The 23,551-nt window shown below is 35.4% G+C and overlaps 1 protein-coding gene across 1 annotated transcript in view; it reads left to right on the forward strand.

The window, feature by feature from the left end:
- LAMA2 (laminin subunit alpha 2) overlaps positions 1-23,551 on the forward strand; it is a 525,989-nt gene that overhangs the window by 450,429 nt on the left and 52,009 nt on the right. The window contains exons 44-49 of the mRNA XM_054569946.1: positions 1,424-1,429; positions 4,042-4,196; positions 13,327-13,470; positions 14,254-14,387; positions 16,281-16,440; positions 19,250-19,374. Of these exons, the coding sequence (XP_054425921.1) occupies positions 1,424-1,429; positions 4,042-4,196; positions 13,327-13,470; positions 14,254-14,387; positions 16,281-16,440; positions 19,250-19,374 (724 nt within the window). The remainder of the gene's footprint in view (positions 1-1,423; positions 1,430-4,041; positions 4,197-13,326; positions 13,471-14,253; positions 14,388-16,280; positions 16,441-19,249; positions 19,375-23,551) is intronic.

Here is a 23,551-nt window from a genome sequence, read left to right on the forward strand (position 1 = left end):
CCAAGTCTCCCAGCTTTGTCCATGGCTTTTCCCCTCCAGACTGTCCAGTCAAGAGGAAATTAGGAATTCTCAAAGGCTGCATAACATTTAGTACAGCGATGCCAAATGCCTTTAATCCTCCACTGTAATTGAAAATATATTTGTACTTGGGAAACTGTATCCTCAAAGCTGGTGAAGTTCCATGAAACATAGAAGTCAAAGAACCTTACAGTTAGAAACATGATATTAAAATGGTATCAACTTGAAATGCATTAGCATTCAAAAATACTGACATTTTATTGTTTAGGTTTTAGTTATTTAACAATTTCAGGAAATTAAAGCATTTACTTAGTTTCCCCAGAGTATTTCTTCACATTTTTTTGTATGTTGCATCAAATTACATTTATTTCATTAGAATTTACTGAGAAATGTGGGAGAACTTAAAATAATGATAATTTAAATTATTAAGTATAGTCAATAAACACTAGGATTTTAAAATATTTTTTTCCATTCTGTGAAGTGATAAAATGTTACCTTAGTATGTGATTTCACCAAAAGAGACACTTGATTTTTTGGACTTGTTTTTCTCAAGAGAATAGCCTTCTTTATATACCAACATTTGTACTGGGTATCAAAATATTTGTAGAGTACAACAAATACCCTGTTATTGACATTATATGCTATATAATCAGATGCTGGTTAGGGAATGAAACATGATTTTTGAGCACCATAGCCTCATATCAAATCTTAATGATGCTGTGAAATAACAGACGCTACCAGCATGACTCCTTCATGAGCAAGGAAGAGAGCAAACACATATAACATGCACTTCAGAGCTAGTGAGCTTCTTCCTCACCATTTCTTCAAGAACGAAAAAGACAAGATACATTTGTTTTGTTAATTTATTCTTATGTAAGCCCAGGTATAGTTTCCTCCTGTAGATCAAAGAGTCTGAATAAATGGTTGAGATGCATGGCAAATCATATCCCCCTACATGCCCCCCCAAAAAATAAGCATATATTTTAAAGTAAATATTATTCTTCTACTTATTTTCTAATTTAAGATACCATTTCATTCAGTTTCAGATTGGTTCTCAGCTGATTGTGGTCATTTCATAATATTTATCTCTAACATTTTTGATCCTGTCCTCTATCAAGATAATTATCTGTAATATTAAGTAGACTGGGTCTGTTTTTGATTTTATAGAACATTATAATAAAGTTTCTTTTAATATGAACAGAGGCCTCTAAATAAAAGAATATGTTTTTGTGTGGTTTTATTTGATAACACTAATTTGACTTAAAATGGGATGCATTTGTATTTAGTACCTGTTGTGAAAAGTATCATTTGTGATAATCATTACTTTATAATGTTGATAAAAAAGTATTTCCTCATAAAGTTTCTAATTTCTTTTTGTTTTACTTCCACATGCAATCACCTGCAGAAATCAGTATGTATATGTTTATTTACATATTAATAACTTTTATGCTTGATTGCCTATTGCAAAAGCTTCAGCTTTGCATGTAACCATGTTTAGGTATCTCTTTAAACATGGTATAGATATTCTTTCCAGCATCACAAGGTTATTGCTAGATATATAAAGTAAAACTTTCTTTACAAAATGTTAATACATGAATGTATTTGGTATACATCTAGAGAATTATATTTAGAGAAGCACATAATAAAATAAAATTAAATCAACAAATAAGCAACCACTGGGTTATAAAAACATTCTCTTAAACATCCCCAAGTTTTAATTCAAAAATCAAAATCAAAACTGCAAAATAAAAAATTATAATAAAATCCAACATATCAAAACCTGAGAAGGCTCTCCTCAGTTGAAAATGAGTGCAATTACATTAACAAATAAGCATTGAACCAAACAATTTAACCAATTCTATAGGTTAAACAAAACAAAATTAACTAAAAGAAAGAATGTGAAAAAACATTACTGAATTAGAACACAAGGAAATAATGGATTTGATCAATCTAAAAGGTGGATCTTTAGGAATATAAAGATAAAATATTTTAGATGTTTGGCTAGCTTAATCAAGAAAAATAAAGCACAAATAGACAAAGGAGGTATAACTGGATAAGAGGAAATTTGACACATAAAATGATACTTCGCAAACTCTATGCTTATAAATTTTAAAGCTTAAAAGAGATAATTTTCTATAAAAACGTTGTTATCAAAATGTATCTTCAGAAATTATTTAAAATCTACACAAATAATTATGTCAGAAAGAAGTTTTCAAAAACTACTGCACAAGAAAGCATCAGATCCAATATCATAGATGATTTAATTTTAAACCATTGAGAAGATAATTTTTTTTATTTATTGATTTTAGAGAGCAAAGAAGGAAGAGAGAGAAACATCGATTTGTTGTTTCATTTATTTATGCATTTATTGGTTGATTCTTGTATGTGCTCTGACCAGGATCAAACCCACAACCTTGGTGTATCAGGATGATGCTCTAATCAAGTGAGCTTCCCAGCCAGGACCTAAGAAGATAATTTCTGTATGATTTAAACTGCTCCAAAGGATAGAGGAGAAAAAAGGGAGGGAGAGTGGGACTGCAGAATCCATTTTGAAAAAATTGATGGAAACTACTAAGAGCATTAGAAGAAAAAGATCTATTATTTGCCTAAGCCTACCTAGGTAGTCTTTGCTTAACTCCTTTTTTCTCTTTCTTAAGAATTTAATTTAAAGCATTTTTCCTCAACTCTAGAGTAATTTTTCAAATATCAGAGTAATATTATTGGAGAATTAAAAGAAGAAAAAATGGACAAATGGTTTATTTAAAGGTGTACAAAATGAAGGGATACCTGTTTTTATGTTGAACACCTACACAATTATGTAATGAAGGCTTTGACCACAATAACCTACATCAGGAAGAGAATACTCAGTTCATGATCTAGCAACTCTATGTTAATGCTAATAAGAAACCTATGTCTTTTTAAACATCACTAACAATATACTCATAGTTATGGCCATGAATTCAAAATTCTTAGTTTAAACCTTATTTAAAATAATAATTTCCTTCCTTTTGAACACATTCGATTAATTCCTGAGGATTAGTTCCCAGTGGAGCAATGTCAGCCAGAGAGCAGATCGTTCATAGTCTAGCAGAGCACATAGCCTTGGACCTTAAACAGTTTTACTTTTTAAGCAGGGTCCCAGTGACAGGAAACAGAAAAATATGTGCTTGATCAGATAACAAATGATGCAGTTTGGATAAGGCTCCTAGAGGGAGAATAATTGGTTTTCCATGTGTCACTTGCCCTCTTACAAAAAGCACATGCTAGATTTCTATGGATCAGTGATAACCTTTGGTTATTTTGGGGATATACCCCTTTTGAAATTGTCAATGTTCACCATTTTTTTAATCTACAACAATGGCAGTTAAATATGGTTCAATGTAATATAGAGAGCAGGAAAATCAACTATTCTTCAAAATGAAAATAATCTGCATCATGAAAGATTTAATTAAAATATAAAATAGGCCTTTAGTCTAAGGGTTGTTCAACATTGAAGGGTTTTCAGAAGTCATTTTGATAGCTTCTCTATTTAAGATGTGCAAATAAAGACAGTGAGAAAAAGAAAGAAAACCAATTTTGTGTAAGAAGCTTTATTTAAATACAGGTCTGATTTGGACAGACAAGGTGACATTTTAAAGACACTTTCATTTTCCTGATTCTCTGACTAAAATTCTATTCTGTAAAGGTTGACTTTGGGCCAAAGCTAGAAATGAAGGATTGAATTAAGTTTATCATATTCTCAACCTTCAATGCTAACTTTCCCTTTCATCACAAAGCCAGTGTTGACCCTTGTTCCTCAGCAGCTGTTCCTCTGGTCTGCTTGAGTCCCAACTAAAACATTCCCATTTGCCATCACCAGCTGCTTCAACAGTCATGGCTTTGCTTTTGTCATGTGGATAAGATAAAATTCTTTTAATTATTTAGTTAAGCATACTGTCAATCTCATTTGCATGTGTGTGCATGCTTGTATGTGTGTGCATATAAGTGCATGTATGTGGTATGTGCTTATCTTGTTCTGTGCAGTTGCAGATGCAGATGCCACTGTGAAAAATCTGGAACGAGAAGCTGATCGACTGACCGATAAACTCAAACCTATCAAGGAGCTTGAGGATAACCTGAAGAAAAACATCTCTGAGATAAAGGAACTGATAAACCAAGCCCGGAAACAAGCCAATTCTGTAAGCTGTTTTTATTTGCAGTGTCAGTCACTGATTGTATTTTTAGTTTTATTTCCAGGTGAAATGTCTTCCCCCAATGTATCCTGTTGAATGATCTTTGTTTCTTTTTATTTTACTTGAAGTTATTTTGGAGAGCATTAGGGAATGGAAGGTTAAATGTTTTGAGATTTTCTCATAAATTTTAAAAGATGTCTCTTGAGAAGAATAATCACTACTAATTGTTTCATAAATTGAAATTCTGAGGTATTTTATTATTAAACTGAGTAAAATAAATTGCAAGAATGGAAACTTTACTTTTGTATACTAAAAAAGGTATGGATGAGAGTGCCTTGCTCTTCATGAAAGCAAAAAAACGCAAACCAGTGGTGAAGTAGCAGGAATGAATGAACAAGGTTTATATGAAGTAATAACAAAGAGGGATCATTATTTTCTATATCTTTTTTTTGTCTGAGTATAAGCAATAACATAAATTATTTTGGTTACAAACAATTTTTACAGTTTCTTTTTGGAATAAGAATAGAAAACACCTAGCTGGTCTCAAAACTTTGATCTTTATTAACAACTAGAAGATTCTTAGGATAGAAGCAGAACTTTCTACAAGATAGCATCCTAATGAACCAGGACAGAATTGTTAATGCCAATGTGAAGCTTTATTTAGCTGAGTAAAGTTATCCCCATGATGGTTTTTAGAAATAGAAGGGAAACAATAACAGTTTTCATGTTGTCAGATTTAAACTCAAATCTTTTTATATACCCATGTGTTCCATCTCGAAAATTTTGTTTTCCCAACAACTGTGAAGATAGAATGATTAGAAATGATATTTCTTAATCCATCAATTTATATTTTTTAAGTAGTGGCCAGGAATATAAAGCCAAGTGACAATATTTCCATGGCTTTCCTGTATACATATCTAATACCTCTAAAGAAGGCCAAGATAATAAGTTCAAGGCATATTTTGAAAAAGAATCCATGACTGACTGAAGAGAAACTTAGAAAATGACAAAAAGATTAGTGAGGATAAAGTACATGAGCTCAGTAAAAAAAACATAGGGTTGAGAAGACATTTATTGAGGTACAGTATGAAAATCATGTAGGCAGTATGAAAACAGATGATCGTTGTTTATGTGAACCACAAGGTAAAAATAAATCATATCTCACTCCAAGGTTTGGAGTTTTCTCTAAGATTTAGCCAATGTAGAAAAACCATATCCAAGGTCCAAGGCTACTTTGCTATGAAGTACACAAAGATGAATGAGGAACACACAAAGGTTATACTGCAGTGAAAGAAGTAAGACATGCACACAAATAACTCAAAGCTAATGCAGAATGTTGTGCTGTGTTGGATGAACAATGGAAATGCTATGAAGTTATGAAAGGAAAGATCACCTCTGATAAGGGTCAGAAGATTCCCCGAAGTGAGGGATTTGAGCCAGGCCTTCCGATGGGACAGTGCTGGGCATGGGAGGGGGATGGGAGGCAGGGGAAAGACAACATTCTAAGAAAGGGGAATAGCTTGAGACAAGGCAGAGAGAGAAGAAAGTTTCAGGGTGGTTTTATGAAAGAGCAGTCTAGTTTGTCAAGATTATTGGTAAAGTGAACTTTAAACTGGAAAGGTGAATGGAGGCCAGGCCTTGTCAGGCCCTGGAGAGTGTAAGTTAATCTGTTTCATTGAGCTGTGATTGCACCTGAAATAAACATTATTGGTGAGGAGAAGCTGAAAGTGCCTGGTTATAAAATATAATATAATCAAGTGCCAAGCATTTTTAATATGAATCTGGAAGTAGTTTGTGGGACAGATGAGAAAAACTAGACAGGAGGAAGCAAATTTAGAATTACAAGAACCAACCGTGTCAGTGGCAGGAGAAACAAGAGATTGACATACCGCTCCTGGGTTGGCAATACTAAATCTGAAGAAGCAATAATGGTAAATAATCTACTGTGAATCACACACTTAGCCACATAGTCTGCTTAGTTATCACGGGGGATATCTGAACATTTTTCTATTTTTTTTTATTTTTCAAGTACAATTGGCATACAGTACAATATTAGTTTCTGATTTACACCCCAGTGATTAGACATTATATAAGTTACTAAGTGATCATGCCGATAAATCTCATACTCACCTGACACCACACATATTTATTAGAATATTATTAAGTATATTGCCTATGCTATACTTTACATCCCCATGATTATTCTGTACCTACCATCTGGACATTTTTGTTATGTCTTCATTATAAAGAAATTTTGAAATATGCCTGTGTATTTATCAGTTTGAGAACTTTCCTACCTCAAACCCACCCCCTGGAGAAAAAGATAAAATTATGACATGTAAATATATAAAACTTGTCTCCAGACACAAAATGAAAGACAAGTATAAAAGTAATACTAGAAATAGTGACCAGTGCCTATAGCTTTTAAGGAAATTTTCAATCCCTTTTGGAAATAGACGTTAAAACAAAGTGCCTTACTTTTCATAAGATGTTAGAAGTATGTAAGCAGCCAAATTTTTTCAATGAGTTTTATATAAATTGAAGATGACATTTGCCTGATTCGTAAACGTATTTGTAATCTGGCATGATTATCTGGATGTGGGCTTAACACATATTCAATGTGACCAAGAAAATTAAAGACATTTATTTTAAAGTAACTTTCTTTTTGCTTTGTTGAGTTTGAAATTGAGTGGCTGATACTCATTTTAAATGAATGACCTAGTTGCTGGATGAAAAATGCATGAAAAACCAATAGATACAATAATGGGATTTTCAATAATGTTTAACTGAGTTCGTGGTGATAAATTGGTAAACAATGTTTATGAAAAATGCTTTAAAGACACCTAATGCTTGGCGATTTCCGTTTAGAAGTTTTACTAAGGATTCACATTAGAAATAACAGTTGATAGAACCAAATATCTTAAGAGGACATTTTGTTTCAGAAATTTCTCTCCTCTAGAAAAATTTATAAATGCCATACTTGGATTTACATAATTTGAGTTAGTTAAAATAAATATCTATAGTGGGAAGATGGAGACAAATATATTTGAACAAACAATTAATTAATTTAAAAAATATCTATAATTTTAAATAATAACACAAAATTTTTAAATGAGAAATTAGTAGGTATGGACCGGATACCAACAGTTTTGGCTACCTGAAATTTTCAGGTACTGAACATATATTCGAAGCCATAACCCAGAAAACAGAAAATGCATAGAACTTTTCATATAAATGTATGAGTTGATCAGTAGGTTACTTTATAAGATTAATTGCTGGCATATTGGGTATAACAACATCATTTTGTACAGAGAACCATATTTTTTTTTGGTATGTAAAGTGTCCTGTAAAGTAGATTAATTGTGACTCCTAGTGACGTTAAATATGATTTGCTCTGAAATGGCTGCCTTAGACAGAATTTTCAGATGGAGTTTCATTGGTTCAGTTAGGCTGCTGTACTGGTGCTGTCTTCTGCACCTTGGCCACCATTTTTTTTAATTATATTTTATTGATTATGCTATTACAGTTGTCCTGATTTTTCTCTCTTTACCCCCCTCCACCCAATACCCCCCACTCCCTCTGGCAATCCCCACACAAATGTTCATGTCCATGGGTCATGTGTATAAGTTTTTTGGCTACTCCACTTCTTTACATTCCCATGGCTATTCTGTGACTACCTATTTGTACTTCTTAATCCCCTCACCTCTTCACCCATTCTCCCACTCCCCACTCCCATCTTGCAAACATCAAAATGCTCTCTGTATCCATGATTCTATCTCTGATCATCTTGCTTGCTCAGTTTGTTTTTGTAGATTCAATTGTTGATAGATTTGCTTTTTTTTTTTTTTGCCATTTTATTGTTCATAGTTTTGATCTTTTTCTTAAATAAGTCCCTTAAACATTTCATATATAAATGGTTTGGTGCTGATGAACTCCTTTAGTTTTTTCTTGTCTGGGAATCTGTTTATCTGCCCTTTGATTCTAAATGATAGCTTTACTGGGTAGAGCAAACTTGGGGTCCCTGCTTTTCCTGATTTTAAATATTTCTTGCCAATCCCTCCTAGCTTGCAAAATTTCTTTTAAGAAATCATCTCACAGTCTTATGGGAACTCCCCTGTAGGTAACTAAATGCTTTTCTCTCGCTGCTTTTAATGTTCTCTCTTTAACTTTGGCATTTTAATTATGATGTGCTTTGGAGGGGGCCTCTTTGCATCCATCTTGTTTGGGGCTCTCTGTGCTTCCCTGACTTACATGTCTATTTCCTTCACCAAATTACAGAAGTTTTCTTTCATTGTTTTTTCAAAGAGATTTCTAATTTCTTGCTCTTTCTCTTCTCCTTCTGGTACCCTTATGGTGCTAATGTTGGAATGCTTGAAGTTACCCCAGAGGCTGCTTACACTACCCTCATTTTTTTTGGACACTTTTTCCTCCTTGTTGTTCTGGTTGGCTGTTTTTTGCTCTCTTATGTTCCAAATCATTGACTTGATTCTTGGCTTCATCTGCTCTACTGTTGTTTCCCTGTAATTGTTTTTTATATCAATTAGTGTAGCCTTCATTTCTGACTGGATCTTTTTTATGCTGTTGAGGTCCTCACTAAGTTCCTTAAGCATCCTCATAACCAGCGTTTTGAACTCTGCATCTGATAGATTGCTTATCTCTATTTCCATTAGCTCTTTTTCTGGAATTTTGATCTGTTCTTTATTTTGGCCATGTTTCTTTGTCTCCTTATTTTGGCAGCCTCCCTATGGTTTATTTCTATGTATTAAGTAAAGCTGCTTTGCTTCCATATCTTGATGTAGTAGATGTCCTGTAGGGTCCAGGTGCACAGACTCCCCTATCATCAAAGCTGGGTACTCGAGGTGAGCCCTTTGTGTGGACTAAGTATACCATCCTCTTGTAGTTGAGCCTTAGTCACTGTTGGCAGGTCAATGAGGGTGGATTTACCCTGGCCAGTCAGCAACAAGGACTGGTTTGACCGCTAACAACCAACTCTACCCTCCATGGAGGACCAGCTCTGCAGGGGCAGAGCAGTGGTGTCCCGATGTGGTCTATAGCTGTCCGCTGGGTGTGCAGGCGCTGGGGTTTCCCAGGCAGTACAGGCCAAGGTCAGCCCCAACCTGTGTTTTGCCTGGGGCCACCCTGCATGAGCTGTAAAGCCATCTAAGATGGCTGCTACTTGTTCTGGTCCTGGAGATTCCCAGGCAAAACCAAGCTGTGAATCTAGGCTGGCTGTTGCTTGTTTGATAAGATTTGGGAAGTTGTGAAACATGAGCCAAGATCAGCCACTCATATGGAAAAGTCGCAGTCAACGGTTTGGGTGAGATGGAGTAAGGGTAGCTCCAGGGCAGGACAAGCAGTATTAGCTGGTTGACAGAGTCTCAGATGTGGCACCTGACTGCTGGCTTTGTGGCTCTGTAGGGGGTGGTCTCAGAAAAAGGACAATGGCCTCTGCTTGCTTTTCTGTCTGGAAGAAAGCTGTCACCCAGCTCCTGCCTTGATGCCAGACACTTCAGTTCCTCCCTGTATGCCACTGGTACCTTTCAAGCTGCTACCCCAGTGCTGAAGTTCAGAGGGAATGAGTCTAAGTCTGTGCGTGGGTTCTATAAGGGGAACTGCTTGAGACTCCAGAAGTTTCTTCCACCAGCTCAATCCCCACTGATTTTTGCAGCCAGAAGTTGTGTGAACTATCTTCCTGGCCCTGGAACCCTGGGCTGGAGGTCCTGATGTGGGGTTGGGATACCCTGCTCCCAAAGTACCCCTCCCAAATTTTTATCTACCACATGTAGATGTAAGACCAGCCCATTCCGCCTCTTCATCCCTCCTATTAGTCTGGATGGCTATAGTTTCTTTAATTCAGTAGTTATTATACTTCCATTCAACCAATTTTCTGACATTCTGAGTGATGATTGTTCTATATTTAGCTGTAATTTTGATGTGGCTGTGTGAGGAGATGAACTGTGTTTATCTATGCTGCCACCTTGACCAGAAGTGGGCCACCCTCTTTTTAACACACCATTTGTGTAATCCCCTTTTATTTCGACTAGGTATATCTAAGCAAGGGCAGAAACTCCTCCTGTGACCAAACGGTCATGTATTCCACCTATATTCCATCATTTCTTCTCTTAACAGTAACTGAGGAGTATTGTAATATTGTGTTCTTTAAACAAAATAAGTTATTTGTGATTCAATTTACCATAAGCTTATAAAGTATATATGGAATAAAGATAAAACAAACCACATACATAGTTACTTTTGATTACTAATCGAGCCCCACTAGAATTTTGGATATTATTCCTGCCAGAAACAGCTCAATCTGTTGAACTCGTGAACTCCAGTGAGATCTTGATTTCTTCTCTCTGATCTTCTTACAAAGTCAATGACATTTATAGCCTGTCTCACATATTAAATCTACTCAATGCCCAGTTCTTCTCTGATGATGCCTTTGGTTCACTTGCTGTGAATTTCTAAAATCTCACTATCTCCTACATCTTATCCTAAACATTAAAACATTTGAAGATTGCATTTCACCTACGTGCCCTCTACTGTAGTCTCTTTCTCTTGCTTTACTTCTCCTTTTTATCTCTAAGCCTTTGGCTAAACCTTTGTATAGCTGCTCCTCTATCATGTAACATTCTCTGACAACCTCTGTTGTACATCTGCTGCATAATATTAGCATCCAGAGAACAGTTGTGCATTTCCTGGTTCTGTTTTTCAGTGATTTATATTGATTCACCTATTCTAGTATTTTATGTGGAAGGGAAATTCCATCATTTGTGGGACAAAGAACTAACTTCCTGGCTGAAAACCACACAAACGGGAAAGACTATCTCCTCCAGAACACAGGCCAAACTTTGTGGGGACAAGAATGGCCCCCAGTGCTGTGCCTCGCAGTGAACAGACGGGGCCCCACCCTTTGGGGGAAAGTAGTAGGCTTCCTCAGTTGTTCCCCCAAGGCCACCACACAAGGCTCCATGAGGGGAAGCCCCTGTTTCTTTTGAACACACGATTTCCTGCACTTGAGATATTATCTGGATAGCATATTAGGTGGGGAAGCAGTATATGAATACATGAATTATGTACAGCCTATAGTAAATTCAGCTGATCTGCCATATCCCCAGATGTGTTCAAACATGTATGAATTAACGTATTCATCACAACCAAAACCCCCCTCCTTAGCTTTCTCTTTTAAATCCAACCAATGTTGAATTCAGCACTTTTTTTAAACTTAATCTTTATTATATTTTTTCCATTATCATTTAGTCCCCTTATACCCCCCTCACTCCCAAATCACCACACTGTTGCCCATGTCCGTGAATCCTTTTTTCTTTTTGCTCAACCCTTCCACCCCCTGACCTCACCCCCAGCTGCCATCCTGCTCTCCATCTATGAGTCTCTCTCCATTTTCCTTGTTAGTTCAGTTTGTTCATTAGATTCCACATAGGAGAAATCATATGGCGTTTGTTTTTCTCTGTCCTATTTCACTTAGCATAATGTTCTTCATGTTCATCCATACTGTCACAAAGGGTAAAATTTTATTTTTTACAGACAAGTAATACTCCATTGTGTAAATGTCCCATAGTTGTTTTGTTCACTCATCTAGTGATGGACACCTGGGCTGCTTCCCTTTCTTGGTGACTGAAAATAACGCTGCAATGAACATAAGAGTGCTTATGTTCTTTTGAAAAACTGTTTTGGGTTCCTTCAGATATATTCTCAGAAGTGGGATAGGTGAGTCGAATGGAAGATCCATTTTTAATTTTTTGAAGTATCTCCATACTGCTTTCCACTGTGGCTGCACCAATCCGCATTCCCACCAAAAGTGCGAAAGGGTTGCCGTTTTCTCCACACCCTCACCCTCAGTGAATTGTTGTTCATTGATTTATTGATGATAGCCATTACATTCAGCACCTCCTGAGTACAGCCTCTACCACCCGTGGAGACCCCTTGCTGCCTACACCCACACCCTAACAAGGCTCTTGAAGACACCTCCTTGTGTCACCATAGCATAAAGACTGGTTTGATGCCAGAGGCTCTCTGGTTTGGAGTCAGCACAGCCTTTTCATGGGGGGAACAAAATGTTTGTTGGTTTTCTTTCAATTGTGAAAACTATATGAGTAGCACAAAGTGCTAGCGGGAGTGATTGAGAAAATAGAAATTCACTGCCAGTGAGGACCAAGAGGCTTCCGGAAAGCTGGTATTTGAATCGGTGGCAGAGAAAATTTTTACATCTTTCCCTGTCTCTGCCTCCTCCTTTGAGCACTATCACTAACAAAGAAACGACCTCTCTCTGGGCCCAAGCAACAACGTTGTTGTCCTGAAAGAGCCCCTTTGATAGGGCACCCGAACCAAAGGAAATTAAATCAAATAATCATCTAGTGTTATTTGTGATTGAAGAAAGTCTCCCTAAATGGAAATAAAAATTGATATGAACAGTATCTTTTCTATTCACATAGGAATTCTTTTCCTAGGAATTTGTAGTACTTTTTAAAGAACTAGCCAAAAAGAAAGGAGCTGTTAAATACATTAGTAGTGGTAGGCATTGGAAATTATTTGTTTCATTTCCTGGAAACTTAATAAAAAGACATAATTTGTTCTGAAATGTATGTTCTGAGTGGAATGATTAGAATATCTAGATAAAAATCTGTGTGGCCTCTTTCAACTTCAAGAACATGGGAGAGTAGATAATTTCCACTTGAAAACTAAGAGAAAAATGGTTTCCTACTTGCAATGATACCAAAATTGCTGAAATCTGAACTGCAAAATTTCATTAAACAACCTTAATAAAGATATTACCATTACCTTCATGTAAAATTAGCTTTTGAAAATGTCCCCATGTTCATAAAGGAGTAATATATGAAGGTAAGAATTTTTTAGTTGCATGCTTCAAAAAATATTAGAGTGCTAACAAGACATATGGCTGTGAAAAGCTTATTGTCAAAAGGCTGGTGAAAAGCTGCTCTTCTCTGCCCTCATTAATGAGTAAAATAGTGTCTGCATATGGGCATTTAATAATAGTATTTGAAAATAGAAAAATAACTTCAAAGAAGAGATGATGATGGCTTTGTGGTTGTTTGGGAGCTATTTAAACTTTCTGAGAGATTTAGTTTTGGTTCTTTATACCTTGTTTTCCTTGAAGATCAAAGTATCTGTGTCTTCGGGAGGTGATTGCATTCGAACATACAAGCCAGAAATCAAGAAAGGAAGCTACAATAATATCATTGTCAACGTAAAGACACCTGTTGCTGACAACCTCCTTTTTTATCTTGGAAGTGCCAAATTTGTAAGTCTAATATTCAGCTTTTCTTGGCTTATTGTGTATATGTATAGTCAGAGGTTAATCCTGGTAGTGTGGAAAATATAGGGAATCCAACAACATGGTCCCAGAATCATGCAATATAGCCTTTCAGACTTGAAAACCTCAGAATCTTACCTCACAAAGTTCTGAAGTGCCAAATTAAGTTAAAGGACAAATGAAATGAAGAACACTTTTATAGTACTTACACACATCTGCTTTCATCTGTATACCAGCATTTATTTTGAATTATTTTTCCAGATTCAGCTATTTAAAAACTAATAGGAATAAAGCACACACACCTTCCAGAGTGACTATAACTTTTCAACAGACCACTCATCACATAAGTCAATACCTGGAATTCAGGTAGGAAGTTGGCAGGGAGATGGGTCACCTTGTAGAAAAATCATGGCTGGCCCTTCAAAAATGTTGGTGCTCTTGGAGGAAAACAATAAATTATGAATCCAAGTATTTGCTTTTATCTCTACCACAAGTATCAAGGAAAGTATCAAAATTAGTCCTAACTAGGATTGATTAAATCAATACATGCAGCTCAGCAGTATAAACAATTGTGTTGCCTTAAAGATACAATAATAAAGTATTATTGAACCATACATAATAACAGTACATATTACTTGGGAATTTTATTCATGCAGCTTCTAATTATTTCACATATCCATAAATGGTACCTATTAAAAATAACTCTGCTGGCCTTCTCTTTCTGGATGCTTTATATATGATATGTTTTGTTTTTGTGTTTCTATGAACTAGATTGACTTTTTGGCCATAGAAATGCGTAAAGGCAAAGTAAGCTTCCTCTGGGATGTTGGATCTGGAGTTGGACGTGTAGAGTATCCCGATTTGACTATTGATGACTCATATTGGTACCGTATTGAGGCATCAAGGTAACTGACTCAATAAAGATTAAGATAAATAACAGAATTTTGAAGTAGTTTCCAAGTTTATAAGAAGACTCCTACCTTCTTGAAATGGATATATATATATTTTTTTATATGTTATATTATTATGTGTATGTATAAATATGTGTGAATTGGTATCTTTCTAGTGCCTGTTAGGAACTGACAAACCTTAAAGATATTGACCAGATTGATTATTTATTTTGAACCCCCTTATCTGGCTGTCTCACAGAAATTTTGAGATTAAGTTGTTTTCAGTCATACCATCACACCTGAAGAAGTGTTGAGACCACTTATTCAGAACAAGCCAGAGTGTAAGAGCTGCCACGAATGTCTGTCTTTGGTGCACACAATTCTTCTGGTCTATATAGTCTATATAGCAGCCTTACCTACAAGCATGTGCAGTATCTAAATGCTAGCATGAATATTTAAAATGGGAAGCAACAGGAAGTTGATTAATTCTATTTTTGAAGCCAAAATTCAATTAACTTCTAGCAATGTATAGATTACTTAGAGAAGCTGTTCCTATCCTTAAGATTTCCCCCCTCAATTTCTCTTTATTTCCTAATTCTTCACCATCTACTACACCCAAGGCAGCTAACAGTTAAGAGGTATTGTTAAAGGTCTAAGGCTACAGATGCAGTTGATCAACAATCTGGTAATTGTTGAATTCTAAGCGATAGATACATAGAATTTTATTCTATGTATGTATGTTTAAAGTTTTCCATAATAAAAAATTTAAAACAAAACTTAATGAGAAGCAATATCTTCAATTCCTTTGTAAGATTTTCAGTAAGAGAGAGAGAGAGAGAGAGAGAGAGAGTGTGTGTGTGTGTGTGTGTGTGTGTGTGTGTCTGTGGGTGTGTAAAAGAGAGAGAAAAAGACCAACAGACAAAATGTGCTTCCATATGTGGTGGTAGGGGTAGAGGGATTAAGTATTTTAAGAAGGTAAGAATATTTATATTCACAAAGTACAATTCTTTTATCAGAGTAGATATATTCAATTAAAGAAGAAGAATCTTATTTGATAAATTAATTTTATTGTTTCCATGTATTTCAGTTAATACTACACCCTCAAAGATAAAAAGATTACCAAAATGAGACAGCAGGGAGAGAAATATGATGCTGAAGTTTTGTTATGACAGCTTGTCTCAGAAAAGAGACCAGATTTTCTTATTTAACAATTCATGGAAATCAATCACTTTTTAAAAAGAAAATGAAATGCAGTAATAGCATCTTTCAAAACCATATTAATTGAATTTTAAAGTGAAGTTCTTTTATACAATTTGTATACACAACTCTGAAGACTAGATATTATACAATATACATTAAGATAGTGTGCCAAACAATAAAAGATGCACAGTTCCAGGAAGACTACTTCAGCAAATCTGAATCCAAGATATAATAGGAGATTTTAGGGGAAATTATGCAGTTTATAATGCAGAAGGGTTCACTTGCTGAATTAAATTAGACAAAATGCTAAACAAAGTAATATAAATTTGTTTAAATAATATGTGTTGGTAAATAGCAAATTGTTTTGTGAGCCATAGGAAAAAGGTTTTTTTATTTAACCAATAACAATTTCATCAGCTAATTGCTGCTGTGTCATTTCATATCAATGGACACACACAGAAACAGGCTATGTTGCATACCGGTCCTGGCTGACTCCGACAGTAAACATCTAGCAAAGATCAGACTCTGGGTTTTGATTTGCAATTTAATGAATCTGGAACTTTTGGAGTTAAACACCCCGTTATCTCTTAAATATTCCAAAACAAGTCTTTACATTTTATACTTTTTCAATCTGAAGCTACTGGAAAGATGATACATAATTCATTTTCTGTATTTCCTTCCACTTCCTTTCAACACGTACCCTGGAAGAACTGGGAGAAATGGAACCATTTCTGTGAGGGCCCTGGATGGACCCAAAGCCAGCATTATGCCCCATACCTACCATTCAGTGTCTCCTCCAGGGTATACGATTCTAGATGTGGATGCAAATGCAATGCTCTTCGTTGGTGGCTTGACGGGGAAATTGAAGGTAATGTGTTCTTCCTCATCCTGTTTACCTCATCTTTGTAGACAACTTCTGACATGACTACTTAGGGAGAAGCATGACAAAACTATAAAAACTCAGCCACTTTTTACTTAATTTGTATTTTTGAACACAGGAATTTATGTTGAGTAAGAATTTTCTCTTTTGAATATTTAATACTGGAAAAACAATATTTTAAGCCTATGTGTATTTACTTAAATACTTGTCATTTTGTCCTAATCTGTGGCATTAATTTCTGGATATTCTTGTTGTATTTGCCTCAAAAGCAAAGTGATTGTTCAGTGTACTTTACTTTCTGGCTCAGCTTTTGATTTATTGATATGAAGTGCTATAAAGTTCAAACTCACATCTAATTAAAAGATTTATGAATACCTTGGGAAATATCTCAGGAGTTGTAAGCTTTCAAATCATGATCTGATTTTAAAAGTTTTCAAGCTGCTCTTCTCCTCATTCTTATAGAATAATGCACTTAATAGTGATAATTGCTTCATGTCAGGTCCTTGTACATTTCAAATTGCAAAGTGCCTGCATTTTCAAGAAGCTCATGCTGATTAAATGGAATTAGGTGTTGGTAAATGACCTGTGGGTGAGATGTAAGAACACAACCAAATATAATGGTTAATCCTGGGCTTGTCAGAATCATCCTGGGATGAGATTAGTCAGAAAATGTGAAAAGCCAGGGTGACCCCAAATTTATTAGAACTGAACCTTCTTCTAACTGAGGTTTTATTTGCTTTGTGTACAAGATATGACTCTCAAGTACTGTACTTGGTTCTACAACTATAGACTAAAATCATTCTCACTTCCTAGACCTGCATGTAAATATATATAGTCCATAGTAACGTATGACCATATTGCCAGCTTTCTTTTCCCCGCAGAAGGATGAATAAAGGAGTAGCACAGAGCAGTGCAAAAGCCATGAGTTTTGAAATCAAGTCCAGTTTGGATTCTCTGCTCTATCACTTACTAAAATATGACCTTAGGCAAGTCTACGTAACCCCTTGGGCTTTAGTTTTGTCAACAAGAGAAGGGAGATGAGAATACTTTGCCTGCATATTAATAAAAAAAATTTATAGCATTCATATAGCCTTTACTCTGTATTCCATAATATCCTAAGCTATTTACATGCATTACTTATTTTTCACAACAACCCCAAAAGGTAGGTAATAGCCTTCTCTTAATTAAAAGATCTAAGTAAGAGAGAATTTAAATGACTTGACCAAAGTCACACAGCACCTAGTGGTGGAGCTGCAATTAAATGCAGGTGTACAGGCACCAGTGTCTGCACTCTTAACCACCATGTTTAACAGCGACAACAAATAAGGAAATTATGTGCACACAGTTTATGACAAATGCCTAAGGCATGGTAGTCAACCTTAAATTGCACCTTAAATCACATCTTAAAAAATTTTTATTATTATCCAATGTCACTGGCACAAAGCAACTTTCTAATAACAATCTCAGGGAATATAAAACAGACAAATGGTATCTATAGAAAATCTTCATGATTTTGACCAAGAGTTTCAAGGAAACTGCCACACCAGAATATAAATCAAAAACTAAAAACAAGTTACTAAATCAACGTGTTGATGAAAATCCAAAGGAGGGGGAAATATATATATATATACACACACATATTTTTAGGATGCAAGAGGGCAAAGCAAAAAGCAAGTAGCATCCACAAGTAGGAAATCAACCTCTGGAAAATTAAGAGAGTTTTTGACTAATGGCAGAGAATTCCAAAAACTGCCTGACTTAAAAATGCCCTCAGCTCCAATCAACACTTCCACATGACAGTGCGCCTCTTCTTCACAGCAAGAGGAAGATGTGCGTGCTGATGAGCTCACCCTAAAGTTGTAACTACACATTTTAACTACTCAGTGACCATCTCAGACATTTGTTCTAAAACCCGAACATGTCAATTCACTCCCCTTCAACCCAAAATCATTTAGAGAAATGTGGATTAGCTGTGGCAAAGCATTTCTAAAGCTGTAGAACCAGAATATAGAATTTATGTGTAATACGTGAAGGCCAAAAGGAACAGCTATGTAAATTAGAGCAAGGCTCTCTAGCGTGGACCGTGTCATTCCCCTTCTTTGTGGCTGTGTCATGTATCAGGGCTTAAGACCTTTCCCTATGAGAAGAAGACCAGGGTTGCTATTCAGCAAATATTTATTGAGCCCCTAAGGGGTGCCAGGCCCTGTGCTGCTCACACCAGCAAACAACGGCAACATGGTCCCTTTTCTTACAAATTTACTCTTTCCTCCATTCTTAGGCATTGGAAACCCGCTTGGGTATAAAAGGAAGTAAAAACCGGGACAGCACTATCATAGGGCACATAATTCATATGCGAGGGGTACATTAGTTAATGTGTACCTCTTCTCTTGATCTCTGGAAGAAATCTCCCTAGTGGTAGAAGAGCACAAATGTTTATTAAATACTTTCTGTGTCAGTCACTGTATATGTTACCAGAAGTAAATTACCTAATTTAATCTTCCTAAAAATCCCATGTTAGAGACCAAAAACATAGAATTTCAAAGAAGATAAGCAGCCCACCTCAAGTTAGAAGCTAGGAAGAGTTTATTTCCTAATGGTGATATGTGAATATAGCACAAAATAACCTGGATCTGTGAGGATATAATATGAGGTTAAAAGATGAATATGTGCACAACCAAGAATACCAGAAAGAGTGGACAGTAACTATTCCAGATTCCACTGTCAATAGACCCTATGGGTGCTCAAAGATTTTTAGTGAAATTCTAAATTCTAACCAATATTACATTTCTCTCTGCAGAAGGCTGATGCTGTGCGTGTGATTACATTCACTGGCTGTATGGGAGAAACATTCTTTGACAGCAAACCTATAGGGTTGTGGAATTTCCGAGAAATAGAAGGTGACTGCAAAGGATGTACTGTCAGGTTAGTTGAGATGGTCTGGCCTGTCCGTCACAAAAGCTTTAGTTTTACTGTGCACTATTTTACTGTCTCATGGATGATATGGAGCAGGCTTGAAGTGATTGCATTCAGAGGTGTATTTACCATGATGCCTATCAAAGTTCAAGTCCCTTCCCCAATTTGTGCAGGCACTTTCAAAGGCTCTGGGAGGTGCTTTAGCATTACTTTTACATGTTCATATGTTTTTGTAAAATTTGCAAGGGTCAGGTATTTTAACCCAATTAGTTAAGACTACTACCTTTCCACTCCAACTTCCCTTCATGTCCAGGAGGTTTTTCATGTCTACAGCTATCCTGTAGTTATAATTGTTTTCTTTTTTTAATAATAACATTCTATTTTTATTTTATTTTATTTTTATTGAATTTATTGGTTTGGCATAGGTTTCAAGCAATTCTAAACCGTATCATCTGCACACTGCATCATAAATGTACTCATCACTCAAAGTCAAGTCTCTCTGCCGCCATTTATCCCCCCGTATACCTTCTCTCACCTCCCCCTACCCCTTTTTCTCTCTGGCAATCACCACACTGTTGTCTTTGTTTGTTTTTTTTCTTTTTTGGCTTAATCCCTTTACCTTTTTCACCCAGACCCCCCACTCCCCTCCACCCTGGCAACCATCAGTCTGTCCATGTCTATGAATCTGTTTCTATTTTGTTTATTTTGCTCATTAGATTCTCTACATATAAGTGAAATCATATGGTGTGTATCTTTCTCTGACTGGTTTGTTTCACTTAGCATAATACTCTCCACGTCCATCCATGCTGTCACAAAAGAGCTGCTTCCTTTTTACATCCTAGTAGTATTTCATTATGTAAATGCACCACAACTTTTTTTTTCCACTCATCTACTGATGGACACTTGCGCTGCTTGCAAATCTTAGCTATTGTAAATAATGCTTCAATGAATATTGGGGGGCTTATATTCTTTCAAATTTGTCTTTTGGGTTTCTTTTCTGGGCAATAAGGCAGTTCCATTTTTAATTTTTTGAGGTGTCTCCATACTGTCTTCCACAATGGCTGCACCAATCTGCATTCCTACCAACAGTGCATGAGAGTTCCGTTTTCTCCACATCCTCGCCTGCACTTGTTGTTGACTTATTGATAACAGCCATTCTGACAGGCATTAAGTGACATCTCATCGTGGTTTTAATTTGCATTGCTCTGATGATTAGTGACATCATGAATATTTTCACTTGTCTATTGGTTGTCTGATGTCCTCATTGAAGAAGTATCTATTGAAGTCCTTTGCCAATTTATTAATTGGACTTTTTTGGAGGGGGGCGTCGAGTTGTATAAGTTCTTTATAAATTTTGGAAATTAATGCTTATCAAATGTATCATTTGCAAATATGTTCTCCTATTCAGTGGGTTGACTTTTCATTTTGTTGATGGTTTCCTTTGCTGTGCAAAAGCTTTTTAGTTTGATATAGTCTCACTTGTTTATTTTTCTTTTTTCTTTTGTTTTCCTTGCCAAAGGAGATAGATATATCAGAAAAAATATTGCTACAAGAAATGTGCGAGATTTTACTGCTTATATTTTCTTCTAAGATTTTCACAGTTTTGCAGCTTACATTTAAGTGTTTAATTCATTTGACTTTATTTTTGTGTAATGTGTAAGGAGGTGGTCTAGTTTTATTTTTTATATGTATTGGTTTAGCTTCCCCAACACAATTTATTGAATAGACAATCTTTTCCCCATTGCATCTTCTTGCTTCCTTTGTCAAACATTAACTGACCATAAAGCCATGAGTTTATTCCTGAGCTCTCTGTTCTGTTCCATTGTTCTATATGCCTGTTTTTATGCTAGTACTATGCTATTTTGATTACCATGGCCTTATAATTTAATATCAGCTAGTGTGATACCACCAGCTTTTTTCTTCTCAAGATTGCTGTGGCTATTTGGAATCTTTTGTGGTTTCATATAAATTTTTGGAATATTTGTTCTAGTTCTGTGAGATAAATGTCATTGATATTTTAATAGCAATTGCATTGAATCTATAGATTGCTTAGGGTAGTATGCACATTTTAATAATTTTAATTTTTCCTATCCATGGACACAGTAAATGCTTCCACTTATTTGTATCTTCCTCAATTTCTTTCTTCAGTGTCCTCTAATTTTCTGAATACAGGTCTTTTACATCCTTGGTTAAAGGTATTTCCTAGGTACTTTATTTTCTTGTTGTTGTGATTGTAGATGGGATTGTTTTCTTAGTTTCTTTTTGATAGTTTATCATTGGTATATGAAAATGCAACTGATTTCTGAATATTAATTTTTTATCCTGCTACCTTACTGAATTCACTTATTAGTTCTAATAGTTTTTGCACAGGGCTTTTAGGGTTTTCTATATGCAATATCATGTCATCTACAAATAATCAAAATTCTATTTCTTTCTTTCCAATCTTGATGCCTTTTATTTTTTCTTCTTGTCTGATTGCTGCTAAGTACTTTGTTAAATAACAATGGGGAAAGCAGACATCCCTGTCTTGTTCCTGATCTTAGGGGAAATGCTTTTAGTTTTTGCCCATTGAGTATGATGTTGACTAAGGGTTTGTCATATATGGCCTTTATTATATTGAGGTATGTTCCCTCTGTTCCCACTTTGCTGAGAGTTTTTTCATAATTTCATGCTAGATTATATCAAATGCTTTTTGTGCATCTATGTATATGATCATGTGATTTTTAATCTTCTTTATGTTTATGTGATGGATCACATTTATTGATTTGCAAATATTGTACCAACCTTGCATCCCCATAATAAATCCCACTTGGTCATGGTGTATGATCTTTTTCATGCGTTGCTGGGTCAAATTTTCTCATATTTTTTTTAGATATTTTAGCATCTATGTTCAACAGGGATATTGCCTATAATTTTTTTTCTTTGTAGTGTCTTTATCTAATTTTGGAATTAGGATAATTCTGGCCTCATGAAATACAATTGAGAGTCCTCCCTCTTCTTGAATTTTTTGGAATAGTTTGAGGATAGGTTTTAGTTCTTATTTGAATCTTTGATAAAATTTGCCTGTGAAGCCATTCAGTTCGGGACTTGGGAGTTTTTTCATTACTGCTTTGATTTCATTAGTTATAGCTGGTCCATTCAGATTATCTGCTTCTTTCTGATTCAGCCTTGGAGGATTATATGCTTCTAAAAATGTATCTATTTCATCCAGCTTTTCTAATTTGTTAGTGTATAATTGTAATATTTTTTACAATTCTTTGAATTTCTGTGGTGCCAGTTATTGCTCCTATTTTTTATTTCTTATTTTATTTATTTGGGTTCTCTATTTTTCTTGATGAGTCTGGTTAAAGGTTTGTCAATCTTGTTTGTCTTTTCAAAGAACCAGCTCTTGGATTCATTGATCTTTTGTACAGTTTTTTAATCCTTATGTCATTTGTATCTGCTCTAATATTTATTATTTTTTGTCTGCTTACTCTGGGCTTTGTTTGTTGTTTTTTCCTAGTTCCTTTAGGTGTAGGATTAGATTGTTGATTTGAGAATTTTCTTGCTTTTTCAGGTAGGCCTGTAATGCTATGAATTTACCTCTTAGGGCTGCTTTTGCTGTTTTCCATAGATACTGAGTTGTTGTGTGCTCATTTTCATTTGTCTCAGGGTAGCTATTGATTTCTTCCTTGATATCATTGCTAATGCATACGTTTTTAGTAACCTGTTAATTAGCCTCCCTGTGTCTAAGTGTTTTTAGAGGTTTTTAAAAAAATTAATTTCTAGTTTTATACCATTTTGGTCAGAGAAGGTGCTTGATGTGATTTCAGTCTTCTTGAATTAAGACTTGTTTTGTGTCATAACATGTGGTCTATGCTAGAGAATATTCCATGTGCCCTTGAAAAAAATGTGTATTTTGCTGCTTTGGGATGAAATGTTCTGTAAATATCATTTAAATCCATCTCCTCCAGTGTGTAATTTAAGATTGCTATTGTCTCGTTGATATTTTGTCTCTAAGAGCGATCCATTGATTCAATGGGGTATTAAAATCTACAATGACTATTACTTTCAATCTCTCTGTGTCCATCATGATTTACTTTACATATTTAGATGATAATATGTTGGGTGCATATATGTTTACAAGGTTTATATCCTCTTGTTGGATTGATCCCTTTAGTATTATGTAATGTCCTTCTTTGTCTTT

The sequence above is a fragment of the Pteronotus mesoamericanus genome, unplaced genomic scaffold (genome assembly GCF_021234165.1).
Source record: "Pteronotus mesoamericanus isolate MK-2021 breed Mesoamerican mustached bat unplaced genomic scaffold, CSHL_Meso_final contig_20, whole genome shotgun sequence".
Taxonomy (NCBI): Eukaryota; Metazoa; Chordata; class Mammalia; order Chiroptera; family Mormoopidae; genus Pteronotus; species Pteronotus mesoamericanus.